We start from the raw sequence: 26,796 nt of genomic DNA on the forward strand, positions 1-26,796 counted from the left end.
CCGGCTGAGGTCAATGTGAGTCAGGAAACAGAGATTACATTGCTTGCACTGCTCTCCCACCATTTGGGCTGTTTCAAGTTGCTCTAGTTTTAGTAGCCTTATTGAAGATAGCCTGTAAGATCAAGCAATCCCCTGGTTTTTTTTTTTTTGTGTGTGTGTGTGTGTGTGTGTGAAACTGTAGCCAGATCAGGGGTGTAGCCTCTCACATTTGGCCTCCTCTCTTCCTTGCCTCTTCTTCTATTCCCTCACTTTTGATTCCCTAGGATTATACCCCCCAAAATCATTAGGCGTATGCTTTATCTTAGGCTTTATTCTGGGTGACTTATGCTAAGATAATCATCTTATTTCCATAAGATTCTTCTGCAGAGTTCCCTCTTCTTAATGAGCTAGCTTTCAAGGAACTCTGCCTATTTCTTCCCCTACCTAGACAACCTTGTTTTATTTCTAAGTGCCTTAGGGCATGCAGTACTCTACTCATACATTAATACAGACTATATTTTCCTGACTGCTGTTTCCTACTTACTATATTTTAGTATCATTCTATGTATTCTTGTCTTGTTGCTCCAATTAAATTGCAAATACCTGAGGGTTAAAAACCATGTCTTTTGTATTTTGACATTCTCCTTGGCACCTGGAATAGTTGAGAAAGGATTAGTTTATAACGGTTCATTATGAACATATGTATGTGTAAACCATATTTCTATACTGAGGTAAACATGGTCACCTCTGTAATCATACACTAAGGTGAAATGCTGCTTAGAAAAAGCCATCGTCAGATTTCAATGAAAAAGAAAAACAGTACCAATGGAAAATAGCAATATATTAGAACATAAAACAAGACCAATTTCAACATTTTTTCCTAAGGGGATCCCTATTTCAACTAAAAATACTATTTCACAGTTATTACATTATAATTTTTGACTATTAAAAAATCTTTCCTCATTTTTATGGATGATATAAAGTCAAATGTTATTCCTATTAGATTTGTCATTTCTCATTCTCCAAATGCAATAATACATTATAACACCTCATTTAATTTCTTATAATTTTTAAAGTTTTATTTCATATATTTTTCTCATCAGATCTTTATAGGCATGTGAGACAAAACAGCTCATTGTTCCCAGTTGATTATGATAGTTAACTAGCCAAAGGCCACAAGATTAATAAGGATCTGCTTGGATAGCAAGCCAGATTTTCTGATTGCTGGTCTAAAGCTCTCCTAAAAATTTTTTCAAGAAAGATTAGACAAAGCAAATTAGTTGTGATCAATGGAGGAGCTTTAGGTCTTCTTAATTCCATGAAAAAAATTCAACGTATGAATAAATTATCTAATAATCCTGTGACCACTTGCCTGCAATAAGTCTATTTTCTAAGTATTCCTTCCTATATTATTATCTGGCACCAAGAGAAGAAAATTTGATAACACAGAAGAGCAAATTTTAAAATATTAGGAAGGGCTGGAGGTGTAGTTCAGTGGAAAAATGCTTGCCTAGCATATGTCAGACCCTGAGTTCTATCCCCAGCACTGAAGTGGGGGAAAAAAAAAGAATAAACATGAGTGAATCTAAGAGGTATCTAATTAAATTTTTGTTCAGTCATTTTATAGTTTATAAAACTCTCAAGAGAGCCCACAGCTTAGGTTGTACAGCAGATGGTACCAACACCACTTTCATTTTAAGTCACTTTCTCTTACCATGCTGACTCAAGTGGAAAGTATTGAAACAGAAGAAAATTCTTTCCCAAAGATGAAAAGCTTTTTGTGCGTGCATAAACAACTAGAAAATATGATAAAAAGAGAGTGGAGATAGAAGGTAAGAAACTTGTGAGAAGACATAATTGCTAAATAACATGGAGACTGCAATACTGGGACAGAATGCTTGATGTTTATAGAACTAATTTATCAGATAGGTAGTTGTGCAGGAATAAAAATAAAACTTATCTTCTTGGTGACTATGGTTGGGTATTTTGAATGGATGAGAAAATATCATTTCCTTAAAAGGCTTAGTCATCTTGATCTGACAATGCCAAAGGAAGAACTAGAGAAAAATTCCAGGTTGGGGAGGGACGTTTACAAAAAGTGAGGTATATTGCCCAAGGCCAGAAAGCAAAACTTGTAGATGTTAGAGTAAGGCGGATTCCTTGAACTACTAGCATTCTACTATTTCCAGCTTCTTTTTCATGTTGTCTAATTTGGCTCAGTGTGGATTTAACTTTCTCTCAACCCTGAATTTAAAAACCTCTAGATCAGAGCAGTAGGTCTCTTTCCCTTGGTACAAATACTACTTCCAAAGGCCAGCTCTTGAAATAGCCAGATACTAAATCTCCCAGGAGATTGTTAAAAATGCCAGTTTCAAGACTTGACCCTCCAAGACACTGATCCAGTAGGCCTGGGATGGAACCTAGGAATCTGTATATAAGACTCCATTTTTTTCTTTTTTTCAGTCAGTTCTGGGGATTGGACCTAAGGCCTCTTGCCTGCTAGCTGTACTACTGAGCCACATCCCTAGGCACCATCTGATTTTAACTGACTTTGAGAATGATTGGTCAGATCTCCTTAAGTATTATCTCATGGCTATATGCTCATTTCCCAGCATTTTTCTCCAGTGCAGAAACAAAAGTAATCACAACAGGTGTCTCAGAATCCTTCTATGTCAATACTTCACCAAGATGCACTGCAGATTCCTTTTGATTGTGCAGTCAGCACCTAAACTAATCAGCGTAGAGGGCAGGTCCCCCCTCATCTCTGACATAGCCCATTTCTGTTCTATCCCCCTGGAGTCTATGCATCATGACCTCTGTCCTTTGCAGCAGACCAACAACATTGCTATTCTCTGTTTGTACAGACAGTGCTCTAGGACTAGAGACATATTTAAGGACCTCATTATTCTATGGAATTATTCTCCTCAATAAAAAGGCTTTCACACACATGGCAGGGTTTCAGTGGTTTAAAATTTCCCTTTCTCATTGTGACATTCTTTTCTTTGCACATTTGGGTGTTTTTTTTTTTTTTTTTTTTTGTTTTGTTTCTGTTCTGGCTTTTCTTTTTTATCCTAAGAAGTCTATAAGAAATACAAATTTGGGTGTGGTGGTAATCCTAGCAGCTAGGGAGGGAGACTAGGGCAGGAGGATTACAAGTTCAAAGGCAGCCTTGGCAATTCAGCAAGGCCCTAAGCAACTTAGCAAGACCATGTCTCAAAGCTAAAAAGAGCTGGGTATATAGCTCAGTGGTAAAGCTCCTCTAGGTTCAATCCCTGGCACCAAAACGGGGAGGGGGGGAGAAAGAAAGAAAAAAGAAAAATAGAAAAATAAAGGGATTTGCCTCAAGCCCCCAGAAGGGAGAACATATATATATGTGTGTGTGTATATATACATGTACATATTTATTTATTTTTATATACAACTGGAGTTTACCCCAGGCAAGGAAACAGCATCTATACTAAAAATCAGTGCTACCTGCCTTTTAACGTTTTAAATCTTTCATTATTTAGAGATCTTTCTAAGTCAACATTTCCTTATGCCTTGGCACCTGAAAACTTTCAGGAAAAATGCCTGGTTGCCTCAGTCTGGGCTCTAAAAATTGCTTGCCTTTTTTCCCATCATGCTCAGGACCTGCCAACGAGGAGCTTGTAAACTGCCCCCACTTGCAAACCAAATTGAATGGTGGGTTTGAGGCAACATTTCATAAATAGTACTGCAGATAGTGTCACGCACAGAGCTACCCAGTCTGAAAGCCAGTGAGGGTGACAGAATAAAGAGCAGTTTTCCAGTTTATGTAGGCAGCTCTGATTTTCACAAGATTTTTACTTATTCAAAGCTTTCACTCCTTTCCCCTTATCTTTTGCAAAATCTTCTGTTTCTTATAATTCAACAAGCTATAATAATGCCATGTTATTTTGGCACTGGAGGCACAACATTTCAGTAAATGGCTGAAAGCAAGGTCATTTGAAAACAAGGTCTTAGAAATCTGAGAAGCCTTGTTTGCCCAGGAGTAGACAATTACTCAGACTCCAGAGCCCATTGGGTAGTGTTGGGCAGACAGTTTCATCATGAAAAAGGAGGCAAAGTGGAAACCGATGATACTTCTTCATTTTCTCCTATGATGGAGAACAAATTGAAGCCTGATGCACATTAAACTTATGGCATTTTCTGCATGAATAAATGTTCTGGGACAAATCACGGCTTAAAAGCAGACAATCAACAAGTCAGGGATGTCTAAGTCTTTGTTAAGTATTTGAGTAGTCCTAATGTGTAGGGCCCTGAGCTTAATGCTATGAAAGCCAACTCATAAGCTATGGTCCTTAATGTAGAGGGAAAAGCAACACAAAAAGACAAACCAGAATACAAAATTGGATAGTTGAAATGCCTAATGAGACATACAGATGAAACATCATAGGAACTCAGGGAGAGGGAAGGTCTGAGAACTGGGGAACTGGGAAAGCTTTACATAAAGGAGTAGGACTGAAGAAGGTCAAAAACAATTTAAAATTTTGCCCAGCATATATATGTCTAGTAATTTCATATTTACTACTTTGAGCAGTGCTATTTAGAAAAATATGCTATGAACCAAATAGATTACTTAAATTCTACTAGTAGCCATACTTAAAAAAGTATAAAGAGGGCTGGGGTTGTGGCTCAGTGGTAGAGCACTCACATGTGTGAGGCACTGGGTTCAAGTCTCAGCACCACATATAAATAAATGAATAAAATAAAGGTCTATCAACAACTAAAAATATTTTTAAAAAGTATAAAGAAATCTATTAATTCTAACAACATTTAACAGTTACAGACAGCATGCTTGTGTCTTCCCCCAAATGTACATGTTGAAATCCTAACTTTCAGTGACATCACAGTATAGATTGGCAATGTTTCAAGAGCTCCAGAGATGTGTGTGACTAATAGTTACTATATTGATCAGTATAGCCCTAGATAAATTCTGTACTTTGGGTAGGAAGAGATATTATAAGGATATGCTTTGAAGCATTGATTATGTTAGACTGAAAACCAGGAAATAACCTGATGTTTGTCAAGAGAAGGAAATGGATAAAAAAAAAATTGAGCAAAAGGACTGAAACACTGCTTGAACTCCCATTAAATTCATGTTTGTAGTGACTTCTGGGAAGGAAGTGAGATGAACTGAGAAAAGAAACACGTAGGCATGGATTTTATCTGTAATGCTTTGATCCTTAAAAGATGGATTAGAACATATCTAAAAATACTAATACTTGTTCGTGTTGCATGGTAGATATGTGGGCACTTGTATTATCATTTGCACTTTTCTGTATTTAAATATATAAAACAAAACATTGAGGATATGGAAGTAGCAAGTGGAAGACAATTGGAAGGCTGGCTTTTTAAAGAAAGAATAGAAAAAGGAGTCACAAGTCAAGGGACAGTTGGTGATGGTGGTTAGACTTCCAGTTGATGGAAATGATCCCACTCTGAATGAGAGAAATAATAGCCAAAAAGCTTTTATATTCCTTGCATATCTGTGATAGTTCAACTTTGCAGCCTCATTATGGGGGAATGTTGATGAAGCAAAGGGATTTATGGAAAAAGGGAGTAATGCTTTGGAAACAGCAATGATACTCAATGTGTCACCTATTCTAGCATCTAGTCCTGGGGTATTTGGTGTGTTAAAAGAAAGACAGTTGGGAGAGGTGGAGAGTTAGGATCCTTGGGGACAGCCAGAGTTCAATTAAAGTAAGCAGGTAGAGAAAATGTTAAGAGATGTTTACAGTTTCTGAGGTGAGGCTCTAGAGGTTACATAGGAGGAGTTCAAGATTGAACCAGATCAAGAAATACATGAGCCATAAAAAAAAAAAAAATGTGAGTCCAATCATGGCTGACTGGAGAGGTTTTCCCCTTCGCCAAGGAGGGACCTCAAGAAACATAAGAGATATGATGGGATTCATTCTGACCATCTTCTGGAGAGCAAAGTGTTTGCAAGGTCTGGTCCTGAATGAGTTGCTCAGTGGTATATTGATTTCTAGAACATATGCTTTTCCTGATTTCACAGCGTGGACATTTGGATTTCTTTCAGTTTATCAGTTTTCTAACAGTACTGTGAGGAGGGACAATAGAACATAGTGATCATGGACATTAGGTTCAGGTTCCTTAGTGTTTTAAGTTCCTTACTGTAAAATAGGGTAATAATAATACTCAAGTATCCCCATAGAGTTGGGATGAAGACTAAGGTAATTGATATGCACTTAAAATAATACCTGCCATATAGCATGCTCTTAGTGTGGCAATGGATATTATAATTCATGTATATATATGTATACATCCTTGAGATAATTCTTGGCAATATAATGCTAGGATGGGGAAGTACACAAAATCTTAGTGTTTTCAAAATAGCCACCAGAACAGAAATTAAATCCCCAATCACATATTATTGGATGTTCACTTCATTCCTTCTTATATGTCACAGTATATGACAAATCATCTCTAGCCACTCTGCAACTTATTATAGTTATTCTCTATATGCCTACTGACCCTGAATGCAATTGATAAATCATTAAAACATTAGTTCACTCCACCTCTTTGCAATATTATCACTTTGAACCAGGCTCTTGTTGAAATTCCCTGTGGTTTCTATAACATTTTTCATATATATGTGATATGTGTGGTGTGTTTGTGTATATTCATATATATCACCGCTACCTCAGTACTAGGAATTGAATGAAGAGACAGGATCTCTCTAAGTTAGAGATTGGCCTTGAACTTGGGTTTCTCCTGCCTCAGCCTCCCAAGTCATTGGGATTACAGGTATGCACCACACGACTGGCTCTCCTTCCTATATTATATGCTATTTCTATTCTATATTTATTTTCCTTAAGAAAAAAAAAAACAAATGAATTATCTATGTAACCAAAAGTTAAAAGTGGCAATTGTTTTAGCCATAGTTATCCAATAGAAAAAAGATGTGAGGCATATAAGTAGGGCCTGAAATAACGCCATCAGGACTTTGTATTCCTTCTTGCATCATTGGCTTGCTTTTTTTTTCTATTTGGCCAGATCTTAAAACAGATTCTCTGGTAGTCAAGGTATTGGCAATACCTAATTCAAATCCTTGATTCTTCATAAGCCTAGGAAAAAATAAATAAATAGAGTATACTTAGGAATTCTAGAAAAGGAATCTTTCTAACCCAGAACTAATCCAAAAGCAGGAGTTACTGTGTTAAATTCAGGCTGGGCACTATGTCTATATTCCCCCTAGGTCTATATCTACCAGCTCTTTTTAAATTTTCCTGCAGCATTCATGTGCGACCAACCATTGAGTCATGCTGAGTTAATCTTCTCAATAATTCTCAAACCTGTCCTTTGCTCTCCAACTATTGACCTAATTTAGATCCTCACCATCTCTTGCCAAACTACTATAATAGCCTTATGTCTAGACTCTCTGTCTGCAGTCATGCCTCCTTTGTAATCCTCCAAACATAGTGGGTGGGGGTGTGAGGATAGGGAAAAACACACACACACAAAACACACCCCTCAAATGCAACCAGTTCAATTCCTTGTTTAATAACATTGTTTCTCTACTAGGATAAAGTCAACATTTCCTAGCTTGACATGCAGAGTACTCTAAGACCTTCCAAAACCATATACTGATTATCTTGTATGAGCAAAACCAAATCCATTTGCTTTTCTTCAAAACCTGTTCCCAGTCTTGGTTAAATGTATCACTCAATCAAATACCAAAGATGAAATTTCAGTCATTTTCAACTTCCTATTCTCCTCTCTTATGTGGGACATATAATCATTCTCCAGAAATTAGGTATGGAACCACCATTTGACCCAGCTATCCCTCTCCTCGGTCTATACCCAAAGGACTTAAAAAAGAATATTCTACAGGGACATAGTCCCATCAATGTTTATAGCAGCACAATTCACAATAGCTAAACTGTGGAACCAACCTAGATGCCCTTCAATAGATGAATGGATAAAAAAATGTGGCATATATACACAATGGAATATTACTCAGCAATAAAAGAGAATAAAATCATGGCATTTGCAGGTAAATGGATGGAGTTAGAGAAGAGAATGCTAAGTGAAGTTAGGCAACCCCAAATAACCAAATGCCGAATGTTCTTTGATATAAGGAGGCTGATTCATAGTGGGTTAGGGAGCAGGAGCATGGGAGGAATAGATGAACTCTAGATAGGAGGGGAAGGGAGGAGACATGGGGTTAGAAATAATGGTGGAACATGATAATCATTATTATTCAAAGTAAATGTATGAAGACACAAATTGGTTTGAGTATACTTTGTATACAACCAGAGATACGAAAATTGTGCTCTATTTGTGTAATAAGAATTGTAAGCATTCTGCTGTCATATATAAATAAAAGTAAATAAATAAACAAAATAATCATTCTCCAGGTCCTGTATTTCTACCTCCAAATTCTTTCATTTCTATCACCCTGCCCTACCCAGGTCTTATCACATGCTTCCCCCTTACCAATCACCTGCATCCAGTCTCTGTACCTTCTTCCCAGCCTCCTACACACAGCCACCAGGGTAGCCTCTGAAATACAGGTCTTAGGAAGAAAACACGTGCACAGTGTGTTATCCACTGGATAAAAGTCCCAACCTCGTTGGCCCCTATCCCATATGTCCTGCCTCTCCACATCAGTGCAGGCTCTCTTCATGCTTGAGCCAGGAAGGCCATGTCCATGATACCTGTATGCTTTGTTTCCGCCATTCTTTTTGCACAGAATGTTTTCCCACACAGCAGTCTGTGGAAATCCTGTTCAGGGCCCAGTCCAAATACCTTTGCTTTTGTGAATCATCCCCAGATTTCCCTAGTCAGACAAAAGTAATTTCTCTGTGCATCCATTAAAGTTTATCTACACCTATATTATAGTGATTACTACAGCCTGATTGAAACAGTGGTTAGTTGTGCAACAATGTCAGTCCCAATAGATTGAAAGTTGCACTACTTAACTAATTCTGTAATTTTGAGAAAGGTATTGAGTCATATTTCTCATTTTACATGAAAACATTACTACCCTTGTGGGGTTATTTGAAAACATGTAACAATATAGTGAAGAAATACCAGTTTCTGAAATATTGGACTTAATCTGATTGACAACCAGATTTGACAACTTTCTGAAAATACCACGTCATATCTCTGTCACATTTGGTTTATGGCATCAGACTGCCTTCATCTGAAGTCCCTTCTACCACTTACCAGCACAGCATGTGATCTTGGTCAAGTTCTTTGTCTTGTGTTTGTTTCTCCAACTGCAAAATGGGAATAAGTACCTACCAATTGGATTGTTATGAGGACCAAATAAAGATAACAAGAACTTATAGTTAATATGTAGCATATGGTAAGTGCTCTGTGTTATAATCACTATCTTGTATTCCCAAAACTGAACATAGAAACTAGGACATGGAACTGATTTAACCCAAGTTGTTATGCACTCTTATATACGCAATAATTCCGTCTCTTGTGATGGAGGCAAAATGGAATAGTAGCATTTCAAGTCTTACTAGTGGATCTAAATACTAACTAGGAGTGAGTCCAGGCAAGTTACTTTGATTCTTCCAGGTCTCAGCAATAAAGTAAATATAAATACTTGCCCATTCTTACCTTCTGCAGTTATCCTTCGGATCACATAATAGAGTTGTCAGAAGAAAAGCATTCCTATACATGCTGAAGCAGAATTGCCGTCACAATATTCATGTTAGTCAAACTTGTTCAGGTGAACCATGTTCTGTATTATTAACACCTGATAGAAAATTGGAGGAACTGCACCCCCTGCTGTTGCAATGTGAATACATATGGTGGTTGGTTAAATGAAAAGGAACTCTGCTAGAAACAATGCCTCTTTATAATGAAGGTACACACTTAAAAATCTTCAGAGGGAACAACTCAAGGCAAATGGGAGCATGACTTGATCCATCCAGATAAAAGCAAATTAAACTAATCCTTACTAGAGGATTTATTGGTATTAAAACTGATCTGCTTGTCTCATTTAGATTTCTTTACACTTCCTACTCTCCAAACCCCCCAATGATTTTTGAGTTTCTGGACCCAATTTCTTCTACCTTCTCTTTGCTCTTACCCCAAGCAGGACACAAAGCTTATAACTGCTATACTAATTAAATAATTAGTAGCTGAAACAGATTTCAGAAAGTGCTAGCTGACCCAGATTTTAACCTCTTAACTACCTGTTTCCAAGGGTGTAACAAAAGATTTGGGCACCCTGTAAAATAAATGCCATGCATTTTCTTCTTTGGTGAATTAAGGGAAGGGGAACAGTGGTAGTTACAACTGAAATTGTGATGTATAGAAAAGGTATAAAGTACTCACTAAGGTAAAAGAGACTTTAAACTAAATATTCTAAACCGAATGTTTCTCAGGTAGAAAGAATTTATTCTATTCATTTTTATATTTCTGGATCTTAGAATCCAATTGGTGTTTAACCTGTTTGTTGAATTAAATCACCTTGATTTGGATCTCTAGGGACTGGGAGAAATGGTCTGCCTGCATCCTCAGTCCTGAAATCTGTCCTCAACACAGGTCTCCCTGCAGACCCCACTCAGCCAAGGCTTGGCCACCTCTATGAATCCAGCCTTCTTCTCTCTGCTCTGACACTCCCATATTATATCTGTTCTTGGATTTGGGCAATGAAAGTATGCAATTTCTAACTGCTAAGGTCCTGGAATGCATTACTATTATTTTTATTATCATTCTTTAATGCTGGGCAATTAAGTTACGAAAGATACAAAGTCCATTGTGACCAAGAATTCCTTTCCACCAAGACTTAGAAAACTTTCTGCCACACATTTCTGGAGATTAACTTTTTGAACCTTTACCACTTAGAATTTTTTAAAAAATTTTTAATTTAAAGGAGAATCTGAGGAGTTTCCAAAAAATCAGTAATTTTCTCAACAATTCAGAATTCCAACTTACAATAAATCTTTTATTCTTTATTTTACACATCAGTATTTTACAGAAAAAAGAACCCCTTATTAAGCTGCAATTATTTAAATGTCTTCTGATTCTTTTCAACACAGATACATACAAATTTATACAAATATGTAAATATATGTTCTAATTAACATTTTTTGATCTAAGTTTTGCATACAATTTTACATATATCAATATTAACTAATGGCTATATGTTTATGATAGCAACAACAATACACCAAAATTTATCAATTTCTGAATTAATAGGCTTTTTCTTTTAAATTTGTATGAAAGGAACTGCTACAGGTAGCTTTTTTTTTTTTTTCTTTCTTTCTTTTAAGTATTTTCCCAGGCATACATGTGGTATTCAAAGTGATCTGGTATATTTAAAAAAAAAATCAGTTACAGAGCTCTTGTTAGTCTTCTAAAAAGTTCTTTAAAATGACTACTAATATATAGTGCTATTGGTATAGACAAACACAAATTTAAAAGTTTTGCTTAACAGCAAGAACTAGGTCAAAGTCATTTAAATCTCCTTTTAAAATATTTAACCTGAACATCTTTCTAAAAATTTATTTTTACTTATATCTTCTCATTTGTAACCTATCCCTTACTAAATCTACCTAGTAAAGAGGACAAAGCCTTAAGGATTTCCATCCACTTTTAAAAACATTATTAAACCACTTATATAATGCAAACACCCTTTTTATTCCATCTTCTTTTTGTTTATTATACATTTTTCATCTTTTTATTTGTTGATCTACCTTGTCAATATTTCTCATTGCCATGAAATTCCTTGGCACCAATATTGGAATGAAAATTGTAATATTTTCATTTTTACTTTTATAGTTAACATTTTAATTCAACTGGCATAAATTGCATTATCATATGTTAATCTATGTCCACAATGAAACAGCTAGTCTTTCTACCAATAGACTTTCTGTCAGTGTCTATTAAATACCTCTTTCTGTTTATTCATATTAGCTAAGATTTCTGCTCAGCATCACAGAGTTTTTAGATAAGTCACCCAAAGGCATGCTTCAAAGACTTAAAAGGCAAAGCTCCCACTTTTTCTCGTAATTTAAAAACATCTTTACCTGTTTACTTGCCTAGGTAATTTCTTTCAATTTTGTCAAGTTACATGAAACATCCAGTAGGAATGTTAAACGGTATTATAATAAATCTACACATCAATGTCATATATTGACATTCCTTTGGACAATAATTTCATGTTCACTAACTCAATCCTCACAATAATTATTAATTCTAATATAGGTGGTAAAATGGAAGCTAAAAATGTTTTTCCCCGAGATGAGACAACTAATAAGATGTGATGCAAGGACTCCACATGTATGACTTTTCCATTATATCAGGATGTCTCTCATGAGAGTATGCACATATTTTAAATTTAGCTCCTTCAACCTGCTTCTATTTAAGCATTTTTCTTAAATTGTCTCAATATAGTTGCATAACATCCTTTATATGGTTCATATATATTAATACCCAAACACTTTAAATTGCAGTCACTGTTGGCATCTAGAAATTAGATTTTTAACAATGATATATCCTGCAACTTCCTGAATTAGTCTCATTAATAGATTTATATGATAGAATAAGGTTAGCAAGGTATAAAGCCATGTAAATAGAAAATAAAATTTGTGGTGTTTTCTTATCTTTCTTATTTTGTGAATTTCTTTATCACAATGACAAATTTCTTCAACCATATATAAAGAAAATGGTGCCAGCATAGTTTAATTTCAAACTGAGAAATATTTGTTTCCTCAATATGAATATTAATTATTAGTTTTCAAGTAATTATCACACTAAAAAATGAAATCATTACCAAAGATAATTAAATCAAAGATGAATGATAAATTTTTTTAAAGAGTTGAGACTACTAACTTTGGCAGTAGCTAATACTTTGGATTTTTTACCATTTTATTCTACTTATGTTGATATAATGGCTGCTTTGCTGAACATCAGCCTTCTAATTCTGAGTCACAATAAATAAAGACTTTTGTTGATGTATTATTTGCCAACATTTTCCTTTTCATATTGCATTTGCTAAGAATGAGACCGTTTTAAGAATGTTTGAATTTTAATATTGAAGCCGTATGTACCTCAAAATGCAATTAATGGTATATCATCTTTTATGATACACATTTTCCCTAAACATTTAAAAAAGTTAATAATCCATTGGGTCAAATTCTAATTTGTCAGAAAACTATACTAGATTAAAATATCCTCTATATTTTTAAATGCTTTTTACAGTTTATAACTTGTCTCATTTCCAACTTGCTATTTTGTATTGATTTAAGAAAGTAAGATATTCATTTTGTTAGTTTTTTAAAACAATCTCTATTGTGGCCTCATATAATACTTTTTATTTTTATTTCCATTATGTCTGTTGATACCATATTTTGCAACTTTTCACTGTTACTTTTCTGTATTTCTCATGAATAACCTGTGATACTGAAAAACTTTAGTAAGTCTGAATTACTTTCACTTTCATTTTATTTATCTTACAATTTTACTCATTTTAATTAGTATTTTGTAGTAATCAGGCATTTCAACTTTTTGATAGGTTTAAACTTTAGGATCTACTTACTAATATACCACTTTACTGTATTTTAAAAGTCAATATTAATATCAGCCCATGACTTTTATACTTCCAGTATGCTGTCAATTACTTAAATCTGTCTTACTTAAATCTGTCAATTACTTAAATCTGTGATGAAGGACTGAATTAGAACATATTTTGGTCTACTAACGTTTTTTAGAACACAAACTTCAGACCAAAAGATGTCACCAAAGAGCATTATTTTGTCAAACTTAAGTCGAATTCTGCTTCAATGAGATTCATAGCTCTAAAACATTTAATTAATCTTATTCACATTTCTCTGACTTAACAATAAGCTGCAAGACCAGGGTCTGTCTACTTTTCTTGCCCAGCAACATTAGATTTTGATTTTCATGGGCACCTTTTCCTTCTCATTCTGTACCTATACGTTTCTAACAATGATTGCAGGTGGAAAGATGAATGATTTATGGAATCATGAAAGAATGGGTTCCAATACTGGCTCATCCACACATCAGAATGAGTAATGATTAATAACTGAGTCTCCATACCTCTCTGAAAATGTATGCAATAGTATCTGCCTTATATTGTTGAGAAACTGTAGTGAGAAAGCACAGTATGCCCAGCACATAGTAAATGCTATTTTGAGAGCAAACACAGTTATGAAATGGTTTGGGTTTCTATAGGATTATCATTCTCTCTGCCTGAGGACTGGAAATGGAATTAATCATGGAAATTCACCTCCTCTGACAGCTCCCCAAGCTTTCACCTTAGAAAGTTGGAGTAAATGACTTTTTTTTTTTTTTTAACTTTGGATGGGGGGGCGTTTATTCTCCAGATATAGCTAAGAAGCAGAAGTAAATATGAAGGCTGTTGTTACCTATTTGTGGGATGGGACACAACCATAGGGGCACAGTAAATCCTACTTTGACTCAGTATTTTGGTTACTATTGCTAATTAAAGTGACAGAGACAACAAGGTGGTAGTTTCATCCTGAGAAAACTGGGATAAGAAAATCTATTTAAGCAGAGAATTTTAAAATCATCTATAATCCCAGGTTAAAAGTGTCCCACTCAGTTTTTCCTTTGGATCCTTTTTAGGAATTTTGGAATGGTCATCCTGAAATATCTTTTTTTCTGGGGTCATTTATTTTTTATTTTGGCCTGAGTTACTTGTTGGAAGATCTTTTGTTTTAGATGTCAAAGCAAGGTTTTACAGATTTTTTTTTAACTACTCTAACTTCTAAATTTCTTTGGAATGTATCTCCCACAAATGAGCTCTTCAACTACAAACTCTTGACTCTTTAAAGTAGAAGGCTATAATGGTCTCATTGCCTTATGGGTTATAAGGGTCAAGTAGATAAATTCACCTGCAAAATGTATTGTTAACATCAGACTTAACAATTAGAAACAATTGTATTTTATCATATTGGTATTTGTACTATTGCTATTCCTACTACCAAGCCTACATGTTTATATTATTTACAAAAGACTCACATAATTTACTATTTGTATGTGTTTCACTATTCAAGCAGAGGTGATAGCAATTTTAGTAGCTGCAATAGTAACTAGAGCGTTTCTTAAATGATATTAATTGTTCTGTGGATAAAGAAATTTAAAGACCAGTAGTAGGCATAATATTACTTTTCTTTAAGCAAAGCTGATAACATGGAACCCTCACACAATACCCAATATTAAAATAAAGCTAACTTTTTTGATATTCTGGATCATGGAGCCGATTCTGAAATTAAAAAAAAAAAAAGTCCAGTGACAAATAATAGGTTCACAAAGACACCCAGTGCCCAATGTCTCAAATCATGTTAAAGACATCTGTATACCATTCTTTTATGTAGGAAGCTGTCCTTCAAATAATAATATATTGATTCCAGGATGAAGAGTATTTTGAGTTTGTTCTTTTCTAATTCTGAAGATGCTTCCCAGGGCTTTCCAAGTTTTGGCTTTCCTCAGGGGATTCAAGCTTGGCCATTATTATGTTGGTTCCAGGAGCTTCTGGTTGCTTATCATCACCATCAAAGATAATGTCTTCTGGATTTGGAGGAGGAGGACAGAATTCTTCACCAGGAAAGATCTCCTGAAACAGAGTTTCTGCTTGTTTGACTGCATGCTCATTTCCCAGTCCACAGTCAGGCCCAGAGCAGACATAAACATTTGAAGGTAAACCATCATAGGAGCTTCTGCTGATTCCCGAGGAATCTCTCATATTAAAATATAGAGCCCACAAAAGTCTTGGCTTTCCAAGTTCTTCTTTTTCTACTTTTGTTTCAGTAAAAGGAGTGAATAATTTCTTCACCACGGATTCTAAGTCTTCTCTTGCTGTTTTTGAAGATGCACAGGTCAGATGTACTAGATAGGTGTCTTTCATGCATGTCATGGTTGATGAACATAATTCCGTGACCCGAACAGAATAGGTTCCTGATTCCACTGGAGGCACTATCAAAATGGAAATCTGTTGATCTGACTCTGTCTTTAGTACAGACTGATCTGTAATGAGTATTGCCCTCGAGATCTGTTTATACTGCACATTGGAGCATGTTTCCTGAGAAAGGTAACTATCCTCCACAATAAAATATTTAGCATTTATTCTTTGACCCAAGTGATCTATAATTGCTTTACATCTACCAGATTCTTTGTCAACTACAAGGCATTGTACTTTATGGCGAAGACAATAGATTCCACCAAAAACAGCACACATCCTGCAAAAACACTGGGGAATTTCTCCTTGGCCATACAAGGGAAATAAAAATGGAGTGTTGCCAAACCGTCCAAGACACTGAAGGAAGTTTTTTGTTGCTTTAAGGCCATCTAATGTGCTACATGATGATTCTGATGTCATTGCAATTGAGTGCAGTATAAAGTGTTGGAGGCTGGGGGTTAACTTTTTAGTTTTTAAGTACTCTGAAAATGAACATTGCTTGAAATCTTGGTATTCATCAGGTTGTTGTTCATAGTCTAAACAAAAGGTAAGAAATTTCATCAGCATCCTTTTTTCAACCATAGTGAGTTCTTTGCTATTAAAGACATCTGCTCTGGAGCAAGGCACCTGTTCTACCTTTCCTTCCCGAAACGCAAGAATCCTAGTTACATTTTTAAATTCTGCATAACGACTAACATTTGATTTGATTAAAAGATCAATCAGTGATCCTTGGGAATATAGCAGCTTTGATACCAAATCAATATTAAATCTCCTGCCTTCTTCAACTATTAGAGGGTAAGTAATCCTATTTCTCTTTGGCTGATCAATGTTATCTTTCTCTAATGATTCTTGTATACCAGTTACTTCTAGGGAAATATCTTTATCACTTTTTTGGGTATGTTGGGCAGATATTTCATAGCTAGTGAAGTATGAGGAGTCCCTTTCTTTGGGCAAGCACGCAGAATCCACAGATTCAATGAGGGTACTAGATGCCATTGAGGAGGGACTTTTCTGAAGAGCACCAATCTCTTGAACATTGTGCTCTTTATCTTGACTGGCATAGCAAAACACTTCTATGTGTTGAATGGTTTCATCCTTCTTGCAAAGAGTGATGCCTTCCTCTGTTTCATGAATCAAGTCTTGCCAGGCAGTATTTTCTTCCTCAGTATCTCTGTTTTGCTGATACTCCTGCAACCAGGATAGCAATCCTGAAAAACTGAAACTAGCCCAATTCCCTCCATAGTAGCTTCTTGAATCAATATGTAGAACCCTCTGTCCACTTCTTGAGCATGCAGCAGCAAGGATGGATTCAGGCAGACCTGTCCCTATTATAACCACATCAAACTCTGTGGGGAGAATGTCTGCCATTCTAGGAGGCAAAGTGTCTTGTGACAGCTGCTGATGAAGGAAATGTGTATAAATCTAGGCTGAGGGCTCTGCTGAGGTCTGCTTATGTGTAATAAAATCTCTCCTTGTGATGTTCCAGTTCATCCCAGAAGCATTGGGTTTGCAGGTCCTAGTTGTTTAACTGTTTCCCTTTTTTAATGTATTTTTTTTATAAGCCAGTAGCATAAAACCATGATAAAGTACATCTAATCACATCTGAGAATATTAAAACGGACGTGTGGTTTTCATTTCTGCATTTCGGCTTAGCAGTAAATGTCAAAATGCATCACATATGCATTTGTGACTGGAACTCTTCTCTGAAAGAAGAAAATTTAAGAAAGAATACAACTGTAAACAAAATAGAGAAGTAATTTCATGCAATACCAATTATAATCTACTGGAACCTGACTTAGTATCTGGATACAAACCTCTACTAAAGCAAGTCATCAAATGCTTTCTCACATATTTTCTACTTTCTTGAAAATGAACAATATAGGCATATCCCCCTCCCCAAAATAACTAGAATAATAAAGAATGAAAACAGTGGCCCACAAAAACAAAAATTAATTAGCATGACTTAAATTTTGGCTTTTAAGAAACCACTTGAATAAAACTATATACAGCTGTGAGCTTAGACTAAATGAAACGTGTGGCTTCACTGTGTACATGGAAACAGATCATGTTCTATACAAACACTGTCACAATTAGGAATATTTCTGTGCCCAAGAGTCTATAGGTGATTTTGGTAAAGCCAAGCATAAGACTTTTTCTTGCCCCAACCACCCTCAGAACCTTGTGATAGCAATAAGCAACTATTTTGACTGAGTTAACCAGTCAGATTACTACATAAGAATTAATTCAATAAAACAGCTGGCATTTAAAAATATTTAGGCATAAAAAAACAGACCGAGGGGAAAAATGTACATATAATCAGTCTTTATATGAACATACATATGCATGTGTGTATTTTATAATTTAAAAAAATTCCTAGTTTCACATATTAAAATATCGTAACATAAATATCACACATTTCTAACATTTGAATAAAGTAATGGTTTGCATTTTGCCAAACTCTAACCCTGAATCTCTGTATCCCAAGAAAAAAGGTTTTTCTAAACATCCTCGGCTAAGGATAACAATAATACATTATTATATTTATTTTTGAAGGTGTGGTGCAGGAAGTCTCTCCATTAACCTCCAGCATGATGCTGGTTATTGTCTACCTGTAGAGCAACTGTTTGATGCTAGGTATGGCCAGAAGTGGCATAGCCAACGGCCTCAAGGCATACTCACCTGGAAGTCTTCAGGTTAAAGACATACCCTACAGTGCTCTTTTCTATCCATCCTGGCACAGTAGCAGTGAAAGTTCTTAGACCTTTAATTTTTACTACCATTAATTCTACGGAAATCTAGACTGGCACAAGCTGGACCTGCCAAGGCCAGAAGGACTGATTATTATGGATAATGATTAAAAAAAAAAGCCATTCAATCATAACTTAGATAAATTGACTAGGTTACTGACCCACTACTCAGTTTAACTGAAATGGTGATCCCAGCAGTCCTATCTAGTCAAAAGTTTCTGCCTCAAGAACATCAGATTTCACTTACGTTCAGAATTCTCTGAGAAACAGGATCTGACAGAATACAACAATTGCCTTATTTACTCATGCATGCATATATATATATATATATATATATATATATATATATATATATATATATATATACCTGATTTACTGATTACTCCAGTAAAAATATACTTATTTGCTGATTTGGTCTTCTTCTAGCAGGTTGTAAAGAGGAAGACAGAACCTATGAGGGTACTGAATAATAACAAGCATGGTATATGCTTATTCTTGGCTTAGAAGGGAACAGGGCTGAGAGTAGGAGATGAGGATACAAGACATTAGCACCAATACCCAGCACCTTCTAAGCTACACATATCAAAGGAATCCTCAAAATACAAAGTAAGAGGATGATCTTGAAGAACATTAAGCTCAATTACTCCATAATAAAAATGAGAAAACTGATGGCAGGGGAGACTTGAGAAAGCCCACAGGATCAAAAGCAGGACCCACTCTTTTACCCTAAGGCCAGTGAATTTCCCACTGGATGGGAAAGTCTCCAAATCCTATGGAACAAGCAGCTACTTCTGGCATTTTTAAATTCCCTCTCCCTTCAAAACTTCATGGTTGATTAGTTCTTGCTCAGGGTAACAACAAGAGAAACACTTTCATCTGTAATCCTAATCTAGAAGCACACTTCAGGCAAAGAAATTTTTAATCTTTACTAAGAACTTTTTAAACCCCACAGTAATCTCACTCTTGACTTGTTTCCAGTGTTTAACCAAGTCTGATCCTTTAATCTCAGAGTGTCTACCTCTAATTCTAAAATGAGGATATCATGGTTGAAAGCACTAACTAAACACCTTGAGAAGTAGAGCAGCCATTAGGTAAAATATTATGTGGCGAATGTTTCTAGCATCTTAGAAAAATCACTTCTGATTGATATGTGACCTGAGCAGGGATGGTAAAAGAGAAAAAAGGGGCATACAAGATTGTGGGGGCCAGCAAAGAAAACGGGTGAGGAAGCACAAATTAAAAACAAAAACAACCACCACAACAAAAAACCTAGATACATCCTTGTTTTCAAACTCCCTTGTGCACAATTTTCCAGCACAGAAAAGGCACTTCATGGAAATAAGAATTTTCATTTGTGTGAACCAACAACCGTTGCCCACCTTGGGGAGCTTTACTGATATATTAAGCTTAGACTTGAATCACCTTCTTTAAAGTTCAGCGGGGCCTACAAAACTGCCCAATAGATATCTTTAATTAACGTAAAGAGTGTAATCACAGAGTCATCTGTACATTTACAGTCCCTTCTGCAAGCTTCAAATTTTTGCATTAAGGAAATTCTCAGATTAATCCTTATTGGGGAGGAAGAGAATACTAAAATCATTGAGGCAATCAAATAAATGAAATCATGACTTCTCTGACATTTTCTTGTTTCTTTTGAAATATTAAGAAAATTAACCATGAAAAGGCGAATAAGAAAATATCTGTAATGGTGTTATAAAGACTTTCGTTCTCTAATATCTGCCAAGATAATAGTAGTAATAAATCATCAATGGATTTCAAGACTTAGAAAAGAAACTTCAAGACCTCAAAAATACACATTTCTATTTCAACTCTTTATACAAATGAAATTCCTGGAACACACAAAGTAAGTTCTTTTCTAAGCTTAGAATATGTCTTGAATCATATACTGGGGTTGGGCATCCTTCAAAATGTCATCTCAATGAGACCTAAAAATCTTCCATAAGGATTAGGAATACTGTACAAATAAATCTTCAATCAATTGTCAAGTTCCACCTTTAATGAAATATATTGGCTACATAGCTAATTATTTGTTCACCTGGTTTGGGATTCTCTGAGCCGTTGATTTTGGTATGATGGAAAATATAAAGGAGGAAAAACACAATATAAAATACCTGATAGGACACATGCCAATTTGCATTCTAAGAACCTGAATGAAACTTTCTCATTCCTTAGGAAACAAAGGTTTACAACTGCTAATGAGCAAAAGAAAAAATAATAGACTGCCACAATTTTAGGTCGCTACTTCTCATTTTAGGAAAGAAACAATATATGAATTAAATGTCTTATCTCTTCCTCCAACTTTCATGAGCTTTTTTTTCCTCTTGGATCTCTTGACTCTACAGGGCCTCGTTCCCTCAAAATGTAAAACGTTGTGGTGAAATAAATGCCCTGTTGAGTTTTATCAAGAGGTGAAAACAGAGACCTGAGATGAAAGATGAGCTTGCCTGAAGCCAGAGACTTTATGCAAGGGCTGGAGCCTGAAAGAGCAGCTCAGGATGAAGCCGCTATTTAGGGTCAGCGTGCGGGGGAAGAGGCGGGCCACGAGAGCGAAGTCGCGGCAGCGTGGGTGGAGGAGACTAGGGAAGGTGGCAGACACACCATGCACTGGGGGTCGCGGGGGGCAGCAGAAGGGTGGCGGGGCTCTGCAGCCGTGCTGGAGCGAGGGAAGCCAAGCAGGAGGGAAGTGTCAGTGCTGGGAGTGGGGAGCTGAGGCGAGGATGCTTCCTCCTCGTGGTCCAACTCACCGAAGAGGCTGCTGCTGAACCCGTCCCACACGCAGCCCACGGTGTCCCACACCCAGCGGTTCCTTAGGCAGGACACGAAGGTAAAGGTGACCCCGAAGAGGGACATCAGCAGGTCGCCGAGGCTGATGTTGACTAGGAAGAGGTGAGTGGGTGTGCGGAGCCGCTGGAACTTGTAGTAGAGGACGAGCACCAGCAGGTTGCTGCCAGCGCCCAGCAGCCCCAGGGAGCCGAACAGCAGAGCCAGGCGCTCATAAGTGCCGGGACTGAAGAGCGGTGTGGGGCTCAGCGTCCCCTCTGGCGCCGACCCCTCGGCGCCCGCAGGCCCGTCGCCCTCCCAGGAGCCCTGGCTGCCGCTGCGGTTCCCCGAGTACATGGCCCGGCGCCGGCGCGCTCGGCTGTCGGAGGCGCTCAGCGTCCGGGTGGGGCCGGGACTCGGCGGTCGGCTTTGGCCATTGCGCCGAAGGCTGCGCCCAGCGCGCGCTTAGGCACGCCCTCCCCGCCCCTTCCGCCCGGCGCCCCTCCTAGCCACGCCCCCGAAAGCGCGCCCCGCCCCTGGCGCGCACTCGTAGCCTCGCCCTCCTGCGGCGTATCCTCGTAGTCCCGCCTCTACTCTCTGGTCCCTCCTTCACTCCTGCCCCCGCGTGGATGCGCATGGTAGGTGAGTCTGGAGGATAGGAACACAGGGAGGCAAATCAACCTCATTCAATGGTTCTGCACATTCCCATCTCCCCGCGCGCATTCAGCTTAAAAACATCATGTCCTCTCACCCATTCACTCACATACTTATGCATTCATTCATTCATAAATATTTATGAACGCCTGCATCTACCACGTGCTTGCAAAAGGGTTGGATTAAGTACATCCACACTAGGCTTCTCTCCCCCCAACCCCTCCCACCCCCCACTTAATGAAAGCAAAAGAAAACAAAATGTTGAAAAGATTGGAATATGGTATCAGCCAAACAATCTTACAAATAGGGAAACTGAGGAAGAAAAAAACGTTAAACTGATAGATAAATTGACAAATTTAACTGCCTGAGTGCTGGAGGACATATTCAAGGACTTTAAAGAATGTGCTGCAATGGCGAGGGATAGGAAGAGAGAATCATGATAAAGAAGGAAATGGCATTAAAGTGAGACTGAGCTTAAGCACCAGGCTGTACCCCAAAACCTTTCTGTCCTGATCTGAGTAGTGTAGCTGAAGCCCTTCAGTGAAGGTGACTGCCTGGGCTGTGCCCCATAGCTTCAACCTAAATCTAGCAGGTATAGAAAAGTAAGTGCTATATTTAGAACAGGACACATTTTCCACTGGGCCTTTTCCCTGGTAGCAATGAAAATATAGTACATTTCAAATATAGATTGTGAACATGGTTACATTCTTCAAGAGCTGCTTTTGCCTCTATTCCTGCAGGATCTCTAACAAGACCTCACAGGAGGATGCACCCCACAGCCACACCCACAGGCTATCCTTGGCCCTGGTAAGTAGGCTGAGTTTGTAGAAGGGAAAGTAATTGCTCTACATGGAGGTGTTTACCCCTCTAGCCTCAAAAGATGAGTAAAGAATGGTTAGCTTCAAGGAATTCCTGTTCCAAATTTCCTAGAAATAGAATCTAATCTTCTGGATGGTCAGCTCTCCACCCTGGTGTGTTGAGCAATAGTCAAGGGGCAGTGTGCCCTGTCCTCTGTCCTTGATTTTCCTTTAAGGGTTCTAAACTGGACTTGCCATCTATGAGATTATCTAGCCCATCCACCCTTTAAAACTTTTTAATTTTATATTTCAATTTTATTATTTTATATTTTAGAACCTATTCAGTTCTGTTTAATATCCACTGTGTTTTCACCTTAGTTTCTCTTCTACAGTAAGTTCACAATAAATATTAGTTGAATGAATGAAAAAAGGACTCACTGTATTTTTTTTCTAAAGCATTCATTCTTTGGTGCTGAATCCCTCCCTCAAAAAGCTTGCATTCCAGTATTTAGAAAGTAGATGAAATCAAATTAATACATATGTAGGATATCATATGCTAAGTGCCATAAAGAATTATAAAGCAGAGAAAGGGTATGGAAGAGGGAGGAACCTGGTTGTTATTTAGACATGGTGATTACAGATAGTACTTTAGGCACAGGATACATGTACTGAAGTGGGCCTGTGCTTGGTATATTTAAAGAACAACAAGAAAGCTGAAGCTAGATTTACAGATAGGTAGTTAGTGTAGTTAGGTAAATAGGGTCTAAAATTGAGTAAGATAAATAAAATGGAGGCCATATTGAGACGGAGTCCAGGAAACCAGAGCAGTACTTGAGGAAATGAAATGTGAATGTCCCCAAGGCCTGGAGCCCATCCTAAGGAAATGAATCTAGAAAGCAGCTCCCAGCAAACAGGGAGATGCTAATCCAAAAGCCGCCCCAGGCCCTTACTGACCAGATTACTCCTTCAGCCCACTTATCCCCCATCTTTTGGGTCTTCCCATCTGCATTCTATATCACTGTAAGATAATGGAAAACAAAGGAGTGTGGGAAAGCTGAAAGAAGAGTTTAGCTATAAAAAAGGGAAGACCTCCTCCTTCCACGGATTCTGCCTTTTGGGCCCCCTTCTTCCTCCAGGAGGAAGTCTTTTCTGCTGTCCTTTAATAAAGCCTTCCATTTTCCACTCTAAACTTGCCTCAGCATGCTTCTCTGGTGTTATACTTCAGCATTCGGGGAAGCAAGGACTCAGTGTAAACAGCGGTAACAAAGCCGCTGAATGAAAATAGGAAATGAGTCAAATGGTGGCTCCATTCCCAGATTTCCAAGAAATCTCCATACTGCTTTCCAAATTGGCTGCACCAATTTGCAGTCCCACCAGCAATGTACAAGTGTACCCTTTTCCCCACATCCTCGCCAGCACTTATTGTTGTTTGACTTCATAATGGCTGCCAATCTAACTGGAGTGAGATGGTATCTTAGGGTGGTTTTGATTTGCATTTCTCTGACTGCTAGAGATGGTGAGCATTTTTTCATGTACTTGCAGCTATTCCCCTTCTAGGTCTATTCCCTAAAGACCTAAAAAGAGCATGCTACAGGGACACTGCTACATCGATGTTCATAGCAGCTCAATTCACAATAGCAAGACTGTGGAACCAACCTAGATGCCCTTCAATAGACGAATGGATAAAAAAAATGTGGCATTTATACACAATGGAGTATTACTCTGCATTAAAAAATGACAAAATCATAGAACTTGCAGGGAAATGGATGGCATTAGAGCAGATTATGCTAAGTGAAGCTAGCGAATCCCTAAAAAACAAATGCCAAATGTCTTCTTTGATATAAGGAGAGTAACTAAGAACAGAGTAGGGACGAAGAGCAGGAGAAGAAGATTAACATTAAACAGGGATGAGAGGTGGGAGGGAAAGGGAGAGAGAGAAGGGAAATTGCATGGAAATGGAAGGAGACCCTCAGGGTTATACAAAAGTACATACAATAGGAAGTGAGGGGAAAGGGAAAAACAATACAAAGGGGAGAAATGAATGACAGTAGAGGGGGTAGAGAGAGAAGAGGGGAGGGGAGGGGAGGGGTGGGGGGATAGTAGAGGATAGGAAAGGCAGCAGAACACAACAGACACTAGTATGGCAATATGTAAATCAATGGATGTGTAACTGATGTGATTCTGCATTCTGTATATGGGGTAAAAATGGGAGTTCATAACCCACTTGAATCAAAGTGTGAAATATGATATGTCAAGAACTATGTAATGTTTTGAACAACCAACAATAAAAAATTTAAAAAAAGAAGAAAATAGGAAATGAGGGCAGAGAGGTGGGTGAGCACTGATTGGCCTGATCATTGCAGAGTCTTGGCTATTGTAATAAAAGGATTTTGGGTTTTATTTTATACAGAATAAAGCCCACGGAAATACCATGTTTTAGTCAGCTTTTTCACTGCTGTGACCAAAAGAGCAACAAGAACAATTTTAGAGGAGGAAAGTTTATCTGGGGGTTCATAGTTTCAGAGGTCTTAGTCCATAGGCAATTGGCTCCATTCCTCTGAGTTTGAGGTGAGGCAGAACATCATGGCAGAAGAGTGTGGTGAAGGAAAGTAGCTCAGGGCATCACATCAGGAAACAGAGAGAGACTCTACTCACCAGATACAAAATATATACCCCAAAGGCATGTACTCAAAGACCTACCTCTTCCAGCCACACCCTACCTGCCTTCAATTATCACTCAGTTAATCTTTGTGATTACCACCGCCCCCCCCCTTTACCAGTTAAAGTTCTGCTCCCTTACATGTTGAAGTATGCCAAAGCAAGCATATAAATAATATGCAGGGTTTATTTAAAAAGGGGTAATATAGACTTCTCCCAGGAGGGAGAAGGGGGCCATAGCTGGTATCCTGGTATTCTAAGAAGCAAGGATGTTCTGCCTTTCTTATAGGTCTTAGGCTTCCTTTGTTCTCCTGCTCTCTTCCCCTAATCTCCTTCCTGGATGGAGATACTCTGTGGGATGGCCAAAAGGTAAGAAGCAGGTGGACTGGGGAAGGGCTGGATAGAGTAGCCCAGGATACATTAACAACTTTCAAAACTCCCTGTAGCTGAGGGGCGGGGGGCAATTCCTAGGACAGGTTACCTTAGTAGGTTATCTTGATAAGGTGGAGGAAAGACTCTGAAGTCATTTCAGTCCCTCAGGGGGCAGTCTCCAACTTCTTGGACTTACTCAAATTGGCCTCCTTGATTCACCATGACTCAATTTACCTATCTATACTGATTGCCTGTCTAATTCTGGCTTCATTTATCAGGGATTAGTTCACTGATTGGGTCAAGGCTTTCCTAACCCAATCATTTCACCTCTTGAAAGGGTAAAGTTTCTAAGCTGTAAAGCCTGAGTTAAAATGTAAAGGACCAGGTATTGTAAAGTTTTTGAACTGCACACAGAACCTGAAATTCCTGAGGCAGTTAGGACAATGCCCGGTACTGACCATTTAGTTGTTAAATAACCTGGACCCTGTGCAGTTTGGCACGTAGGCATTCAGGGCCCAAACCAATCAGTTTGAATGTACCCTCCTCTTTAGGAGTGACCTATCACCCCCGCCTGACCTGTTCCCGCCAATGAATGTGCTAATCATGTTTAAGAATTGTTGTTTGATTTTCCCGCGGTGTATGGTGATTAGTTAAAGGAGACTGTGATGTATGTGAAGTCCCTGCCCTCCCCAAAAAGTGTACTTAAGCACTGCTCAACCCCCGCTTGGGGCTCTTGGCCGCTCTCCCTTTTGCTGTTGCATGAGCCGGTCTCTTGGTGGTCTCTTCCTCCGACGTTTGCCGGACCCTTACATTGTAAGCCCTCTTGCACTGTCTCTCACACATGAGCTTTTGGAGA

At 37.9% G+C, this 26,796-nt stretch overlaps 2 protein-coding genes across 3 annotated transcripts in view; both read right to left on the bottom strand.

Moving 5' to 3' along the window:
- The window catches only part of Opn3 (opsin 3), a 42,656-nt gene extending 20,723 nt beyond the window's left edge, over positions 1 to 21,933 (bottom strand). The window contains exons 1-2 of one of the 2 annotated variants that reach the window (XM_046432529.2): positions 21,444 to 21,933; positions 17,497 to 17,634 (exon numbers count right to left, since the gene is read on the bottom strand). In XM_046432529.2, the coding sequence (XP_046288485.1) occupies positions 17,594 to 17,634; positions 21,444 to 21,816 (414 nt within the window). In that variant the 5' untranslated portion in view covers positions 21,817 to 21,933 and the 3' untranslated portion in view covers positions 17,497 to 17,593. Of the gene's footprint in view, positions 1 to 17,496; positions 17,635 to 21,443 lie in introns of those variants that run through there. The other variant, XM_046432528.2, reaches the window with a different exon arrangement.
- Chml (CHM like Rab escort protein) lies at positions 10,913 to 17,299 on the bottom strand. The gene has a single exon (XM_046432527.2). It carries the CDS (start codon positions 17,297 to 17,299, stop codon positions 15,416 to 15,418), a length of 1,884 nt encoding a protein of 627 aa, XP_046288483.1. The 3' UTR covers positions 10,913 to 15,415.
- Positions 21,934 to 26,796: the final 4,863 nt, after the last annotated feature.

This window comes from Marmota monax, unplaced genomic scaffold (genome assembly GCF_021218885.2).
Source record: "Marmota monax isolate L192 unplaced genomic scaffold, Marmota_monax_Labrador192_F-V1.1 WCK01_AAM20220418_F8-fsc00090, whole genome shotgun sequence".
Taxonomy (NCBI): domain Eukaryota; kingdom Metazoa; phylum Chordata; class Mammalia; order Rodentia; family Sciuridae; genus Marmota; species Marmota monax.

Excerpts from the sequence above, each read along its gene's own strand:
- Chml (XM_046432527.2), bottom strand. The coding sequence starts at position 17,299 with ATGGCAGACATTCTCCCCACAGAGTTTGATGTGGTTATAATAGGGACA.